Source organism: Eptatretus burgeri, chromosome 3 (genome assembly GCF_056783735.1).
Source record: "Eptatretus burgeri isolate ZD-2024b chromosome 3, Ebu_testis_v1, whole genome shotgun sequence".
NCBI lineage: Eukaryota > Metazoa > Chordata > Myxini > Myxiniformes > Myxinidae > Eptatretus > Eptatretus burgeri.
The window spans coordinates 17,764,005-17,780,946 of NC_140963.1; the positions used below are offsets into that span (position 1 = coordinate 17,764,005).

At 42.8% G+C, this 16,942-nt stretch overlaps 1 protein-coding gene across 2 annotated transcripts in view; it reads left to right on the forward strand.

Moving 5' to 3' along the window:
- The window catches only part of LOC147029466 (sterol 26-hydroxylase, mitochondrial-like), a 78,285-nt gene extending 65,933 nt beyond the window's left edge, over positions 1-12,352 (forward strand). For both annotated transcript variants that reach the window (XM_085872530.1, XM_085872531.1), the window contains exons 7-9: positions 3,076-3,157; positions 7,937-8,140; positions 8,765-12,352. In XM_085872530.1, coding sequence (XP_085728656.1) covers positions 3,076-3,157; positions 7,937-8,140; positions 8,765-8,884 — 406 coding nt within the window. In that variant the 3' untranslated portion in view covers positions 8,885-12,352. The remainder of the gene's footprint in view (positions 1-3,075; positions 3,158-7,936; positions 8,141-8,764) is intronic.
- Positions 12,353-16,942: the final 4,590 nt, after the last annotated feature.

Sequence of the window (16,942 nt, forward strand, 5' to 3'; positions counted from 1 at the left end):
ACGGATATAAACTCCTGTTGAGACATTAAGGGAAGGTTGAGACACCGACTGAAAGTTGAGTTCTTGACGATCGCCCACCCATCCTCTCGGCCTGGGTACACCGAATCCTGTGACAAGGCATACAAGAAGTGTTTCCATCCTGAAGCAAGCCAGAATACATCATCTTGCAAACATCAAGGCTGAACCTTCCAACCAGGCTCCTTCCTCAAAGTCATGGATGGGCCTTGTCAAGTCCATCTTTGGTGTAAGCTCCCCCTTCATCCCCTTGCTCACCTCAACCCGCTTCCATCTCAGACTCTACTCGAGCTTTGGCAAAATGTTTCAACTGGGGGTTTGCCTTCAAGTCCCGTGTAGCCAACCCATCACAATGTCCACATCGTCCCATCACATACCCACTGTCGACTGAACTTTGTGCCCTTCTCACTTGAGACGTCAGAGAAAGCTGTATCCGGCCTCACCTCTTCATCGGCGATGATCCCGAATGATATCAGCGTCCATGTTCTCAAATTCCTGCTCTGTTGCTTTTACTTCTCCTTTGTCTGCTCTCCTTCTCTTTCAGCCACCTTATATCTGCCTGGAAGTCAGCAAATATTATTCCTTTACACAAGAAGGGTGGAATAACTACAGACAAGTAAGCTTCCTTCCAATGATAAGATAATATTCGTGGAATGCATCATTGCTGCTGACACAGTCTTTCCTCTTTTCAAGCAGCCTTATCTCTGCCAAAGAGTTTGGATTCTGGGCAAGTCATTCAACTTTGAAGATGCTGATGTTAATCTTTTGGAAATGGTTGGAGGTCTTAAATCACAAACAGGAGGACAGGACTGTCTCCCTGGATATATCTCAGGCATTCAACACAATCTGGAATCTTGCTCCTCTTCCAACGCTTGCTGCCTGTGACATAAAAGGCCACTGTCATACCTGGCTTTCTGACTTCCTGCAATCACACAGCCAATTCTCTACCAAATTCCTATACAGTGTTAACACTTCCTCTTTTGATTTACAATTGATCCCCGATGACTACAACCTGAAAGCCTGGAAGCTTTACCTATAGCTGCCTGACAGTGAGATGTCTGCCCTACCCGGTGCGGTATCTATTATCATCCCAGATCCTTCTCTTGTGTGACATATTTCAAGATTTCCCTTTGTATTATATAATCCATATTTTCATTATTTCTACCCATTCCCAACACCTGACATGTCTTTTTATTAAATTGCATCTGCCAACAACTTGCCAAATCAATTAAAATATCTAGATTTTGCTCAATTTGGTCACCACCTATCTGCTACAGTATCCACCTTACCTCCAAGATTAGTGTCAGCTGCAAATTTGGAAAGCAGACTCTCAACCCCACTATCCAAATCATTGATGTAAATAATGAATAATAATGGTCCAGAATCCCTGAGGTACCCCACTACTTACATCCTCGCACTCACAGCCACTCTTTGCTTCCTATCACTAAGCCAGTTTGCAATCCAATTAGCTACCTGACCAGCCACTCCACAATTAAGCCCCCATTTGGCAAACAACCTCCGATGTGCTATCTTATCAAATGTCTTCTGAAAGTCCAGATATACTACATTTATGCACTTCCCTCGGCTATGCCTGGTGTTGGCTTGATGGTTATGGTGGCGGGCTTTGGATCCTCGGGTCATGAGTTCAAATCCCGCTCAGCTGTTAAATTAATACTAGGTGGGGTTAACTCAGCCTGTCATCCTTCCGAGGTTGGCAAAATGAGTGCCAGCATGCTGGTATCCTGTGTCGGAGTGGCGACCCATCCAGGATTGTGCACAATAGCCAAGGAGACTGCTTAGGCAGCACCAACGCTTTGCACAGAGGTCAGGTCAGGTCAGCTATGGGAACATGTGCCAGAGCAGCGTGTCGCTGCTACCGGTGCGAGCAGTACCATCGCTGTTGGTACTCCAGGGGCCTCCATCTGGACATCCCCCAGGCAGATACCTAGCCCATCCCCATCTCCTTGAGATGCCGATCAAGCTGCTGCAACCATGAGGCACGTGGTCGGCCCATTGGCCTCCTCCACTCACGAGACTCCCTTGCTGAGAGAATCTTGTGAGCAGGATCAGCGTCAGGAAAATGAGCCACATATCCATACAGCCGCCAGCTGATGCTCATGGACTATGCAGGTAACAAATCTCATTTGAGTCTCTCTTCGCAACCGCTTGTTCAACACAAAGTCCGACCAGCGATAGCCAAGGATTCTCCAAAGATACCTGGTACCAAAGGAATTTAGTCTCCATCTCATATCTCTGGTCAGAGTCCAAGGCTCACATCCACAGAGCAAGACTGCAACCACCAAGGACCTGAAGACTCGGACCTTCGTCCTCCCACACAGGTACCGGCAGCGCCACACCCCATGATCCAGTGAATCAATGACTCCCCAGGCCCGACCCAAACGTCTGGGTCCATCCATGACCAGACGTCAAATGGTTCCTGATCCACCCCTTAATTAACTTCGCCAACACTTTCCCCACAAATGAAGTCAGGCTAACAGATGTGCAATTCTGCAATTCTTCTCTGGATCGTTTCTTAAAGAGTGTTGTTACATTTGTAACTTTACAATCGTCCGGTACCTGTCCTGACTCGAACGAGCTGTTAAAGATATCCCGGTAACACCATGCTGATCTGTTCTTGCCTTGTCTAATTGTCCAACACTGAATCCCCCCTCCCACCGTGGGCTTCTCTACCGAATGGGTTAACACCAGGAATCCTAAAAAATCATCCCACAAGTATCTTACTATTCTTGCAATCTCCATCCACAAAGAATCCTCTCTATAAATTCCCTCCTTTCTCGCCTCACTCCCTCCTTCTGCACACTCTGCCACCTGTCGGTATACACTTACCTTGACTATGCATAAATTCCAACAACTCTGTTCCACGAGTCTCTGCTAGTATTCCTAAATGTAAAGCGTTCGAGAAGAAACCAATTTGATTGATTGATGATTGATATTTAGTTTGAATTTTAATCACCTTTGTCTGTTTTTGTTACATTTACCTTTCTCTTTTTTTCCCCACCCTCTTAATACCCCTCACCCTTCCCAAATCTCCGACCGAAGAAAATACCCAGTTGTGCATGCCAATGCACGGGTTGCAGCATACGGTGATGTTTTTGTTGGTGGTTATCGATTACCAAAGGAGGTTTGTTTCTTGGTTTACCTTCTGCAAAAAGACACATTTTCCTGGGATGTTAAATGGTTACTTACTTTACTCCTTGTACATCCCGAAATATTAGATTAGTGAATTTCAAGTTTTTGCCCACAGGGCTTCCTTCAAATACATCTTCCAATTCATGTATAATTGGCACAAGTGAATACTGTTTGGAAAGCCAACTTTAAACTGGGAATGTGACCTAAATTACAAGTTTTTGTGGGTTCACAACGTTTTTAAAGTTCACACATTGATGCTGACATGACTGGACGATAACTCAACCATTGTTGACTGTTACCAAGCTTGCGGGAAATCCAAAGCATACTTAGGAGGTGAATGACCACCGGCAAATATAAAAGCAAACAACAGGTTTTGTATAGTTTTTGTTGAATTATTAAATGAGAGAGTTGTAATTCTATTATTTAACTTTGATTCAATATTGAATTCACGCTAAACAGACTGGTTTATGAATTATCAGCAGGATGTCAGTCAGGTCAGGTTCGACCTGTGACCTGCTACAGGTACCATGTAAACCTGTACTAACCTGTTCCATGGTCGGGTTTTCGGCGACTAAACCGTCTCCCCCACCAGGTTTTCTGGTGAGGAGGGTGTTTGGATATGGACACCCAGCAGGATTAAAAACAAAACCTGTCAAAGGGCGGAGGAGCTCCTTGTGAGCCAACGGCCATCCATATCTAGTGCCCAACTGTGTCTGCGGACGTCCTCCTGCAGTTGGGTCACTTCTTATTAGGAGGTTTGTGGCAGGATTTGCACTCCAGCCACCGTAAAACCCTTCATTCCGCAAAACGCAAAAACGCAAAAAAATCTGAAAACCCACTCCGTGGGAGTACCTCCTGTGCAGCTTCCCTTCGCAGGGCAGCTCACCGGATGATGGGATTGGGGCAAAGCCTTCGGGACCCCCAATCTTTGATGATAGGAGGGAAACCACGGGGTAACATCCCTGGGTCAGATTGCGGGAGAGTGTGTCGGAGTGGTGCTGAGGTGTCGTCCACCAGACGGCGGTCTCCTTGGGTTAACCTGAGGCGGTCCCTTCGGGTGGGTGCCTGGAATGTCCTATCCCTAAGAGAGGATGATCACCTGTCTCTGTTATCATCTGAGCTCAAGCGTTTGGACATCGGGATTGCAGCTCTCTGAGGTTCGAAGACCGGATTGCGGCGAGATAATGGTGGGTGGTTACACCTACTATTGGTCTGGTCGCTCTGATGGTTACCATACCCAAGGAGTTGCTGTAGCTGTGTCCAATAAGCTGACCCCAATGATAATTGAGGTAACACCGGTCAACGAGCGTATTATGAGATTAAGGATTCGTCACTCCTTAGGTGTCATTTCCCTGGTCTCTGTTTATGCTCCGACTGAGGCGAGTGATCTCACCGTGAAGGACGCATTCTACGCCACACTCGAGTCTATGGTTGATCAGTGCCCCAGACGAGATACACTTCTAGTCTTGGGGGATTTCAATGCATCGACTGGAACTGATAGGGATGGTTATGAGGTGTGTGTTGGTCCCCATGGGTCAGGAACTATGAACCAGAATAGCACGAAGTTCCTTGACTTTGCAAGAAGTGCAAGGGTGGCTGGTTCATGGTTTCAGCGCCCACAAGCTCATCGCTGGACTTGGTATTCCAACGCTGGCGGTGTGCCAAAGGAGATTGACCATGTCCTCATTGACGGTCGTTGGAGGATGATCCAGAACTGCAGGGTCTACCGGAGTGCTCAGTTCCTCAATACTGACCACAGGCTTGTTGTAGCAACTCTAAAGCTGCACCTTAAATCCTGGAGAATGGTACCATCCCAGCCTAGGCTGGATGTTGCCAAGCTCAGGGATGAGAGAGTAGCTGAGGAGTTTGCGAACAGGCTGAGTGGACACTTGGGGGGTCTGGGTGCTTTGGGGGGTCCTGAAGAGTTGTGGAGCGCCTTCAAGACCACCGTCCTTGATGTTGCCGGTGGATGCCTTGGAGCTCACCGCAGGGCAAAGAAGAATTTTGTCACTCAAGGGACACTGAATACCATTGACCAGAGTCGCAGGGCCAGGCTGAATGGAAGAGCTGAGCTGTTCAGGGAGCTGAGGCGTAAAACTGTACGTGCACTGAGGGTGGACAAGGAGGCCTATGTGCGAGGAATCTGTGAGGTGGTAGAGCATCACCTGTGGACAGGTGATTCTCGTCCCGCTTACAGGGGAATTCGCGCATTACGTTCATCCAAGCCCATCCCTCGGAGCACTACAGTTCGAGCAGAGAGTGGTAGGCTCTTGACAGAGGAGTCTGAAGTGAAGGCCCGCTGGGCCGGTTACTTTGAGCGGTTGTACCAGGCTGATCCCCCAGCTGTCGAGTTGGACGTCAAGGGTGTTACAATCCCTGTTGCTGACCCTCGAATCAACTGTGGTCCACCTACGCTTGTGGAAACACGGGCTGCGGTGAACCAGTTGAAATGGGGCAAAGCTCCAGGGATCTGTGGCATCCATGCCGAACTTCTCAAGGCTGGTGGAAATGCTGCACTCGTGTCGTTGCATGCAGTTTTGTGCTCTGCCTGGAACACAGGCATCATCCCAACTGACTGGAAGAGTGGCCTTGTTGTCCCTCTCTGGAAAGGGAAGGGTGATCGCCAAGACTGCAACAACTACCGAGGGGTGACGCTGCTCTCAGTGCCGGGCAAGGTCTTTGCTCGGATAATACTTGATAGGGTTCGCCACCATCTGCTTGAGCACCAGCGTCCAGAGCAGTCAGGCTTTACACCAAAGAGGTCAACGATTGACCGTATCCTTGCCCTTCGTGTTCTCACCGAACGCAGACGAGAGTTTCGGCAGGGGCTGCTTGCAGCCTATGTTGATCTCTGTAAAGCATTCGATTCAGTGAATCGGGATGTCCTCTGGAGGATTCTTGGTCTTCGTGGGGTGCCACCAAAACTGATCAATCTGATGTCTGAACTCTACTCTGGTACTGAGAGTGCTGTGAAGTGTGGTGGTACCATCTCTGACTTATTTCCAGTTGTTACTGGAGTTAGTCAGGGATGTGTACTTGCCCCCACACTTTCCAGCACTTGTATGGACTGGATTTTAGGGAGGATGTCGGAGAGATCAAGTTGCGGTGCATCATTTGGGAATGTCAAGATCTCGGACCTTGATTTTGCAGATGATGCAGTCATCTTTGCGGAGACTTTAGACATCCTCTTGGGGGCCCTTGAGGTGCTGAATGAGGAGTCGGAGCCATTGGGATTACGGGTTTCTTGGGTCAAAACTAAGATCCAGGCTTTCGGTGACATCTTGGATGCTGCTGTCCTGTCTGTGTCTGTTTGTGGTGAGGATGTTGAGGTCGTGGAGAGATTCACTTACCTTGGCAGTGATATTCATGTCTCTGCTGGCTGCGAGTCAGAGGTCAATAGACGTCTGGGTCGGGCCTGGGGAGTCATGGATTCACTGGATCATGGGGTGTGGCGCTGCCGGTACCTGTGCGGGAGGACGAAAGTCCGAGTCTTCAGGTCCTTGGTACTTCCAGTCTTGCTCTATGGGTGCGAGACTTGGACTCTGACCAAGGATCTGAGACGGAGACTTAACTCCTTTGGTACCAGGTCTCTTCGGAGAATCCTTGGCTATTGCTGGTCGGATTTTGTGTCCAATGAGCGGTTGCTGAGAGAGACTCGGATGAGATTTGTTACCTGCATAGTCCGTGAGCGTCAGTTGCGGCTGTATGGACATGTGGCTCGTTTTCCTTACTCTGATCCTGCTCACCAGATTCTCTCAGCGAGGAAGTCTCATGAGGGAAGGAGGCCAGTGGGCCAACCACGTGCCTCATGGTTGCAACAGGTTGACCATCATCTCAAGGAGATGGGGATGGGCCTGGCATCTGCCTGGGGGATGGCCAGACGGAGGCCCCTGGAGTACTGGCGGAAAGTGGACGCAGCGACGCGCTGTTCTGCCACATGCTCCCATACCTGACCTGACCTGAGCAGGATACCTGTTCTCATCTGAATGTTCCTTTTTTAATCTAGCATGATTTGAAATGTTAGCAGTCGGCTGCACACAGTATAAAAGTTCCCCACCCCTCTCCCCCGGGATAGAGGGTGCACCCATCCATAAATATATGATGTCATTCCCATATCTGAGACATGTCCATAGAAGGGTGAAATTAAGTGTCCCTCCCCCCCCACCTGCTGAGTGCCACCAGGATTTATTTTCTTTTTTTGAAACAATGTCCACCCTTCCATTACCTTTCATGCGAGGCAGCTCCTGGCAGTGTTGTTATGGAGTAATGTTTGAAAATCCTCAGAGAGCTTAAAACCAGTATAAAAGTAAAAGGCTTAATTTCCATTCGAGGGACTGCACATCCACACACGCTCACAAATCGATGCTTCACCCTACCTGCGAAACACCAGGATGACAATTTATAGCTGGGTCTAGATTCAAATTCAGGTAATACAGCTCAGAGGTGAGTGTGCATACCTCTAGTCGAGGCCATCCTGCCAGCTCGAGGACCCCAGTTATCTCTCTCTCTCTCTCTCTCTCTCTCTCTCTCTGAATCCATTTATGGCATGACACTGCTCCTGAAGGGAGCGTGTACTACAAGTGTGTGCTGTCAAGAGCATTTTTCCAGCATTTACACAAAGAACTTCTGCTTTATAGCACTCCATTCATATTTGTTCTGCTTAGTTTTTTGGGGGGGCCTCAAGAAGACAGAACGAACAATTTTTCCAAGTGAGATTGCATGTTGGTCTGTTTTTGAAGTAATCCTCAATTTTTTTTGCCTTTGGTTTCAGACCGTCTTTCATTTTTGCCAATATGCGATTAGCAATGATCCAGAGAACTTCCCAGAGCCAAAATCATTTCGGCCAGAGCGTTGGCTCCGAGTTGCCGGACGTCTGCCTCACCACCCTTTCAGCTCCATACCCTTCGGCTTTGGCATCCGTGCATGTTTGGGCCGGCGTATAGCTGAGCTAGAAATGTATCTTGCCATTTCCCAGGTACAGTAACTTCTGCTTGTTTGGATAATGGATACTGTATCTCCGAAATACGATGGATTCTGTGTATATGATTTTGGCTCCACTTCTCCTTTGTACAATGACTCCACTTCTGCAATCGATTCCTCTTTGAAGTGGTGTAAAATGAATCTTCGAAGTATGGTATGCAATGTGTTGAATTATCCATAGAGCAAGACTTCCTTCTTCTTCCAAGTATGGTATTTTGTATGTATTTTGTATCTTCCAAGTATGGTATTTTAACTTTGCTCTCAAATTTGTGTTGACTTTTAAACTTTTGGCATCTGAAGGTAATCCATTGCAGAACACAGCACACAGCGGCGGTCCTCCTTCTTTAAAGATATTGCATTTTTAACATCCATAACCTCAATGCAAAAGGAGAACCAATATGTATTATGTTACAAATGTTAGAAATCCCAAGGGATATTCTAAAAGCATAACGACTCAAACGTGACAAGCTGCACTTTTTACATTCCAGACTCAGTATTTCTCACCACATTAAACCAAAAAAAAAACAACAACAAGGTTTTATGGATTCACCGACTTAGTTAAAATATTTAATGACTGTGTCAATTGTTTGTTTGTTTATTTATATATTTTCCCAAACAGATACTGCGAGCATATGAAGTGCTTCCTGACCCTGAGGAAAAAGAGGAGGTGATCCCAGTCACCCGCACACTGTTAATTCCAGGGTCAAAAATTAACCTGAGATTCATCGAGAGAAAATAGAGCAGGCCTCTTCTTACACACTTTTAAAATGTTTACACATTCTTCAAAAACAAATGGCAGTTTAGAGATTATTTGCAATGTGTTAGCTTAGAACAGACAGAGAATCAAACAACTGTTATTAAATAATTACAAACTAGTGACCCAATTGTACATGCACTTTGGATTATTGTCCCGCTTCGTTTTTATTCCTAAAATGCTGTGTTTCTGTTTTTCTATGTTTAAATTTGCTTGCAAATGTGCTAAAGTGAATCAATTTCAAAGGAATCTTTCTTAATGAACTGTTTTACATTTATGGTACTTTCTAACAGCTGGATGGTTTCCCATGTCTCATACACTTGAAGTGGCATTGTCGGTAACTTGGATGGTCTTGTTAAAAGTAATTTTATGTTGGTCACAATGTCTCACTTTGTTTGGTATGAACATCACTTTAATTTGTATTCAAGTGCTCTTATTTATTTTCCCCCTGGTTTATAAAGACCTTAAAAAAAAAGCATCTGTTTGAGCAATTGTTCGATGCTGAATGTAGTGGTGTATAAACTTGATTACATCTGTGAAAAAAAAATGTATCGTATTACTTATGAGAGTTGCCCATAAACTGTTTTTCAATTGTCGTTATCATAATATATTGCACTATAGTAAGCCAAGAATTTATAAAATTATTACATCTATAGTCACTGCTGAGAGCGAGGATTGCAAAGAATAAAAACTCCAACTAATCTGTTGGAACAAGGGCTGTGACATATCATGTGACCTTATTGCTCATTCTTGACATGAGACGAGGTAAAGTGTTTAAATGGGATTGAAACACTAAATCCAACCCTCAATATGCACTTCTCTGTATGATTTTGGTTTCATCATGTTAACAAAACAGTTTGGGATCAGAAAGATTTTATTTTCAGTCTAATTATCATCTTGTTTGAAGATGAGTTCAAACGGTGTTAATATGTTGTTGTGGAATAAGGTCATAAAGCCTAAAATATTTGTGGAAAGTTAAGATCAAGTTATCAAAGTAGTTATCGGTAATGGATAGTTATCGATTTAAGAGTTCATTCTGGTGGTGGCAGGTAATGTTCATTCCAAATACAGAGTGTCCGGAAATGGAAATACCAAAAAGAGCGTTGAATCGTTTTATTGTCATTCGAAATAGTCATAAATTTGATATGAATACACTTTTTAAACTTGTAATTTTAGTGTATTTAATTTCTTTATGGTATTGTTTAGATGTTCTTCAATTATTAATAAACTTCTACATGTCTTCCAACATTCACTATAATCAATGTAATTCTGAGAAAACATTTTCCAACACAGCTGTAGCGATGGATGACACAGTATCAACAATATGATGTTTAAGTTTTTCTTTTCTTCTCTGGGTTTGAATGGTTAGTTTTGCTTTTTTGTGGATTTTCTTCTCCCAAAATCCTACAATTGTGATTATTAACTTTGCCCTGATGTGTGAAATGTAGCTTCATCACTAAAAGTGAGGTTTGATTTTTTAAAAAAATGTTCGTCTGATTCTATTCACTCAATGAATTATTAACAAACATTTGCTCTTGTTTCATAATCCTCTTCTAAAAGTTTATGAATTGTTCGCATTTTATAACATTTAAACCTCAATTCTTTATGAAGGATATCATGAACAGCTTTTCGGAATGTTTAACTCAAGTGATGGTCTCTCTCCTAATCGACTTTTTAGGGCTGTTGGTAAATAAATGCCGACATAACAGCATTCGCTTCTTCATTTGACTTTCTTAGCCTTCCGGCAGATTTCCCTTTCAGGACAGATTTTGTAGCTTCAAACTTATCCACACATCTTCCCATGGAGTGTATTTGAGGCGCTGGTTTGGTCATGTAATTCTGAAAACCCCTTTGGAATTGAATAATTGAACCACATTCATGTACAAATCTCACAGTTTTTTACTTTCTCTTGAGGACTTGTCATTATATCAGAAAATGGGGTTTCTCCTGAAACACAAAGAAAATAACAATCAATATTCATAACCAACAAAAACTTACACTTCTTATGCATGTACTCATGTAAAATTTAAGTCAGTATCTCAAATAACAATAAAACTACTCGACGTTCTTTTTCATACATTCATTTTTAGACACCCTGTACAGTATCAGAGTTGTTCCACGATCATTTGTAATTTGGGTAAAACATTTCTTTCACTTCTTTGAAAGTAATTTGAAAATATTTTTTATGCCTTACACAACTCAGCCACATTGTTTCTTTGCCGGGCATTTTCTCTCTTTTCTGAGTAGGTTGTGTCTGAAGACACAACATGTTGGAATATGAAAAACAGAAGAATGCCTGACGGTGTAAAAGTAATCTCATGATAATGAACATGGATTCTTGTGAATCATCTTTTCATGATAACAATTTAGTGGAATAATTATCACATACAAGACGAATGTTTCTAATGTTTAAGTAATTTGTGTTGATATATGCATTATTTCTCATCTATTACTAAATGGAGGTGTTTCTGTATGTGTGTGTGCGTGTATGTGTACATCTGTCACACTTTATTCTAAAGGGTTCTTGCTGTCACAGAATAGTAAAAATGGTCCTGTTGGAAAGCTAATAATGGATTTAATTGAAACAATAACTTTCAAAGTTGTAAAACATTGCATCCATTTCATCATAAGTAGAGCGAAGTCGATGGCGCGCCATCGCAAATCCCACAGGTCCCACCGAAAGCAAGGTTAAAAGATGGCAAAAAGTTCCACCAGGAATGCCTGAATGTCAAATTGTGAGTTTTTTTCCCCATTTTGACCGCCCTGACTACAATTCCCCACCCCCTGGGGCACGAATCGAGGGTCAAATGCAAAAAAATGACATATTTCATGCGTCCCACATAGTTGATTGCATGTAGAAAGTTTGATTTTCAAATATGTCCGTAATTGCAGTTTTTGGTATTTGACCTTTTGACCACACCCCAGGGACTGGGCCAAAATTGACACTGCTCTTGCACCTTCGTGCTATGTGGTGATCATAACTACCAAGTTTGGTGAATTTCTGCCCAACCATTTAAACAGAGATAGTGTGATGAACGGACAGACAGACAAACAGATGGAGCTGATTACAATATCCCCCATTTTTTTTTTCAAAATGCCTGGGGATAAAAATGCCTTTTAGCGGGATTTGGAGCTTTCTGCAGCATTCCCAACAGTCCTATTTTTGTTATTCTACGATAGCAGGAATCCTTTGGAATAAAGCATGACAGATACAGAAAAAGCACACAAAATTATATTTAGTAATACTTCTGGAAGCAATATATATATATATATATATATATATATATATATATATATATATATATATATATATATATATATATATATATATATGTACAAAGAGGAGCACACAAACAACAACCATTTTTTTTTTCAATTACGCAAAGATTGGTATTCCCGGCACACTGACGGGTCTTATGTGTGAGTGCATTATAAAATTGATATGAAGATTAACTCATGTGTGATTTGTTTTCTTTTCCCTCTCTCTTTTCATAGCTATTGTGTAATTTTGGAAAGAATTCCATTTTTAACCACCTAAAATTGTTCCTGTAATTGTATATATGGTTTCTTGCTCTCAAAGTCAGAGAATAGAAAACATCCAGTCAACAAACATTTCAAAAATTGCAGGACATTCAAAGAATGCAATCTTAAACATTCCCAGTTGCAGTCAATGGTAATGTTGGCACTATCTCTTAATGGTGAAGAATCACTTAAAAAATTCTAGTAGCTGGATCCAGATTCAGATCTTCACCAAAATCTAATCAGTTCATCCTTGTCACACACCCAACCTGTTCACCATATTTCATCCAAATAAGTCCACAACTTTATGAGATATACTGCACACAAACAGACAGACAAACAAGAAAAAACGTCATGCAGAGCACGATACTTACAATATCCATTAAACAAATTTGACCTCAACAATAATTGGTGATTGAATTCAATGAATTAAGGCAACTCCTCTTCAAATTTCAAGTGAATCGGATGAAAATTGACAATTTTAGAAATCTGGTCTATGTTGACCTTTTGGCCTATGTGGACCTCCAAAATAATTGGTGGTTGAATGCAGTGACCTGAAATATATATCCTCTTCAAATTTCTCGTCAATCGCATGAAAATTGAGGATTTTAGAAATTACACATTAGTTGTTGACCTTTTGGCCTAGGTTGACCTCAAAAATAATTGGTGGTTGAATTAATTGACCTGAAATGACTTTTCTTCAAACTTCAAGTTAATCGGATGAAAATTGAGTGTTTTAGAAACACAACCTTAGTTGTTGACCTTTGGCCTATGTTGACCTCAAAAATTAATTGGCTGGTCGAATTCAGTGACCTGAAATATAAATGCTCTTCAAATTTCAAGTCTATTGGATGAAAATTGACAATTTTAGAGAGACAACCTTAGTTCACCTTGGGCTGATGTTGAACTTTTGGTCCATATTGAACTCAAAAATAATTGGCTAGTTGAATTCAGTGACCTGAGATATAAATCCTCTTCAAATTTCAAGTCAATTGGATGAAAATTGAGGATTTTAGAAATACCACCTTAGTTGTTGACCTTGGGATAGTCCCAAGGTCAACAACTAAGGTGGTATTTATAAAATCCTTTTGACCTCAAAAACAATGGACTTCTTCCTTATGACAAACTCTACCAAGTGGTGAAGTTTCGTGGAGATCGGTTTAAAATTGTGACCTGCAGGCGATAAACAGAGAGACAAACAGACAGACAGACAGAATAACAAAATCGACTGACCAATATTTTGAAAAATCTTTGATTTTGCAAGTAATAAGTTCGATCAAGAAAAAGAGCAATCAGAGATTGCAGACCCTCACCAGGACTTCTTTTGAGTGGTGTATTTTTATAGGTTTTAGGGTAAATCCAATATGGCTGCCAACCATGTGACATGATATCATGTGTGAACCTTTTGTTCCTCATCGACTGGCAGTCATACGTGTAAAGTTTCGCTTCGATTTGTTCAGCCACTTCAGAGAAGAAGATGTTTGAAGGTTGTTTTTTTTTTTTAAATAAAAACAAGATGGCTGCCGAATCATGTGACTGATGACATCATAATTTTTAGCAGCGTCTCGTGTAGCGAACGCTGCGCGTTCTTCTTCTTCTTCTTCTTCTTGTTCTTGTTCTTGTTCTTGTTCTTGTTCTTGTTCTTGTTCTTGTTCTTGTTCTTGTTGTTCTTCTTGTGAAGACAAAACATTAACCTCTAGGACTCGGCTCTTGTATATACAAGATCTGAATCTCCTTAAATACTGAGCACATGTACACATCCTCACATAGACGGTGCCTTTTGAGAGCGTCTATCATGAACTTTTAAATATATTCGGACATTTGCTTTAAAGTTTCGAAAAGTTCACGTTACTATTTAAAGATTATTCCATTTATCGTATTGTAATTTCGTAAATACATTTATTTCGTAAATACACTATATATCGTAAATACCTAAATACATTATGACGGGTCTCGCTATTGGCTTAATCAAGGCACGTGACAAAATATCGGAAGTTGTTGTTGTTGTTGTTGTTGTTGTTTTTAGCTGACAAAACCTTGAGGACGCTGCTCTTGGACACACTTGTCCTTGTTATTTCTGTGGACCATTTTATCCCTCGATGACCCTCAAAAATTTTCATACTGATTGGATGTGTCGTTCTACAAATGCAATTATGACGTCATTAAAAAAAATCAATCTCATTCCTCATGAGGAGTACTTGCCGTGTGCCAAGTTTCAACTTTTTTCCTTGGTGCGGTTTCAGAGATACAGAGGTCCAAAGTTTTTCCAACATGGCTGCCATACCACATTATCTATGACAACATAATTATCATTGAAACAGTCTACATGAGTAGTCGCACCAATGGTGAAAATTTCGTCTCAATCCGACAAGTGGTTGTGGAGAAAAACACGAAAGTTCTGTGCGGACAGACAGACAGAGAGACAAACAACCAAACAAATGGACCCAAATGCAATACCCTCTACTTTGGCGAGGGTCATAAGGATATTGCATTGCTGTGTTGACTGACTGTAATGTCAAGCCGTGAGGTTTGTAAAACGTTCACATGGGAAGAGACTGAGAAAGATGATCCCTACAAGGTACTCGATCGTTTCGAAACGTATGTGCGACCGAGAAAGAACAAGCAGATCGCCAAGCAGCTCAAGCAGCAGAAACAAAAAAGTGAGGAGACCTTTGATATTCTTTGTCAAGGGCTTGAGGATTATTCTCATGGACTGTGAGTATGCCGGTCCCGAGGACATTCCAATAGATGCGATAGTTGATGGCATTTTTGAATCCACGGTGCAGGAAAGGTTACAGGATCAAGGTGAAGGACTGTCATGAGCAAAGGATCTGGAAATTGGAGAACAGTTTGAGTCGTCTCACAAGCAAATCCGCATCGTGCGGAATGAAGATAACTACAAACTTGGAGTGTCAGCAATCACAGCTCAGAGCAAATCATATCCCAAGCCTTGTGCCTCATCATTGCAGCTGCAAGCATTTAAAGCATGCGGTAGATGTGGCAAGGACGGGCGGTATTTGTGGAACCAAGGGAAATGTCTTGCAGTTGGCTCCACCTGTTCCTATTGCAAACGCCCGAACCAAGCGATGTTGCTCTACCGTAGGCGACGGCGACTGGGCAAAACACTCCTCGTCGATGCTGGAGAAAGCAAGGAACAACTACCTGAAGGCAATTCGGAGGCAGATGACAAATGGTCCCAAACTGTCAGAGTCAGTGGCATTGCGAACATTACCTTCCGTATTGATACAGGGGCAAGGTGCAATATACTTACACTCAGGGATTTTCAAAGACTACCAGTTAAAGACTGAACTTCACAAGTCTAAGAGAACCCTGAGAACTTACTCCAACCACATCATTCGGCCAGTTGCTTCCACGGATCTTTCCCTGGAATTTGAGGGGAGGTACGTAATAGCTTCATGCGAGCTGGTCAATCTGGATCAGGAGAACATGATATCGGGGGAGACCGCTGAGAACCTTGGCCTCATTGCTCAACTGAGTTCACTGGTAGGGATTCATTCAGTGGATGATGAATCAGTTCCCGTAGAGCGCCGAGATTTTCCAGATATCATCGGTACGTCAGGTACACTACCAGAGGTCGACTGAATCAAATTACACCCAACAGCCAATGGGGTTGTACATGCTGCACGTCGGCAACCCGCTGCGCTAATGCCGAGGATCATCGAGGAATTGAACAAGATGGTAGATAACTTCATAACTCCGGTGGAGGAGTCAACTGAATTGGTCAGCTCAATGGTAGCTGCGGTTCGCAATGGCAAGCTAAGAATATGTTTGGATTCGAGGGATCTCAACAAGGCCAACAAGGCCATGAAGACGGTTGAAGAGGTGGTCTCCAACATACCAAAAGCCAACTTATTCTCAGTATTGGATGCAAAGAGTTGGTTTCTACAGATTCTCCTGGATGAGGAGTCATCAAAAATGATGACCTGCAATACACCAATGGGTCGTTTTCATTGACTGAGGCTACCATTTGGATTGAAATGTGCCCCAGAAATATTTCAGCGTATCATGGATCAAATGTTGGATGGCATTATTGGAGCGACAGCGATCATGGACAATATCTTGATTGCAGGACGAGATCGAGATCATCACGACAGCATTTTAAAGCAAGTCATGGAGAGGGCTACATCCTACAACCTCAGATTGAACATGCAAAAATTCAAGGTTCACCAAAATGAGGTTTGGTATGTCAGGCATCTACTTACTGCAGACGAACTCAAGCCTGACCCCTCAATAATTGAAGCCCTCCATAATCTGCCTATTCCACGGAATAAAGAGGAAGTGCAGCGTTTCCTTGGATTGGTTGCTTACCTGGCTAAATTTATTCCCCAATTGAGTGAAGTCAATTCACCGCTTCGAGCTGAACTGAGAGCTGATAGTATTTTTAACTGGCAACCTGCACAGGAGCAAGCTTTCCACAAACGAATGGATCTCTGCTGTCAGCAGCCTGTTCTGAGATACTATGACGTTAAGGCACCAGTCGAGATCCATGCGGATGCAAGTCAA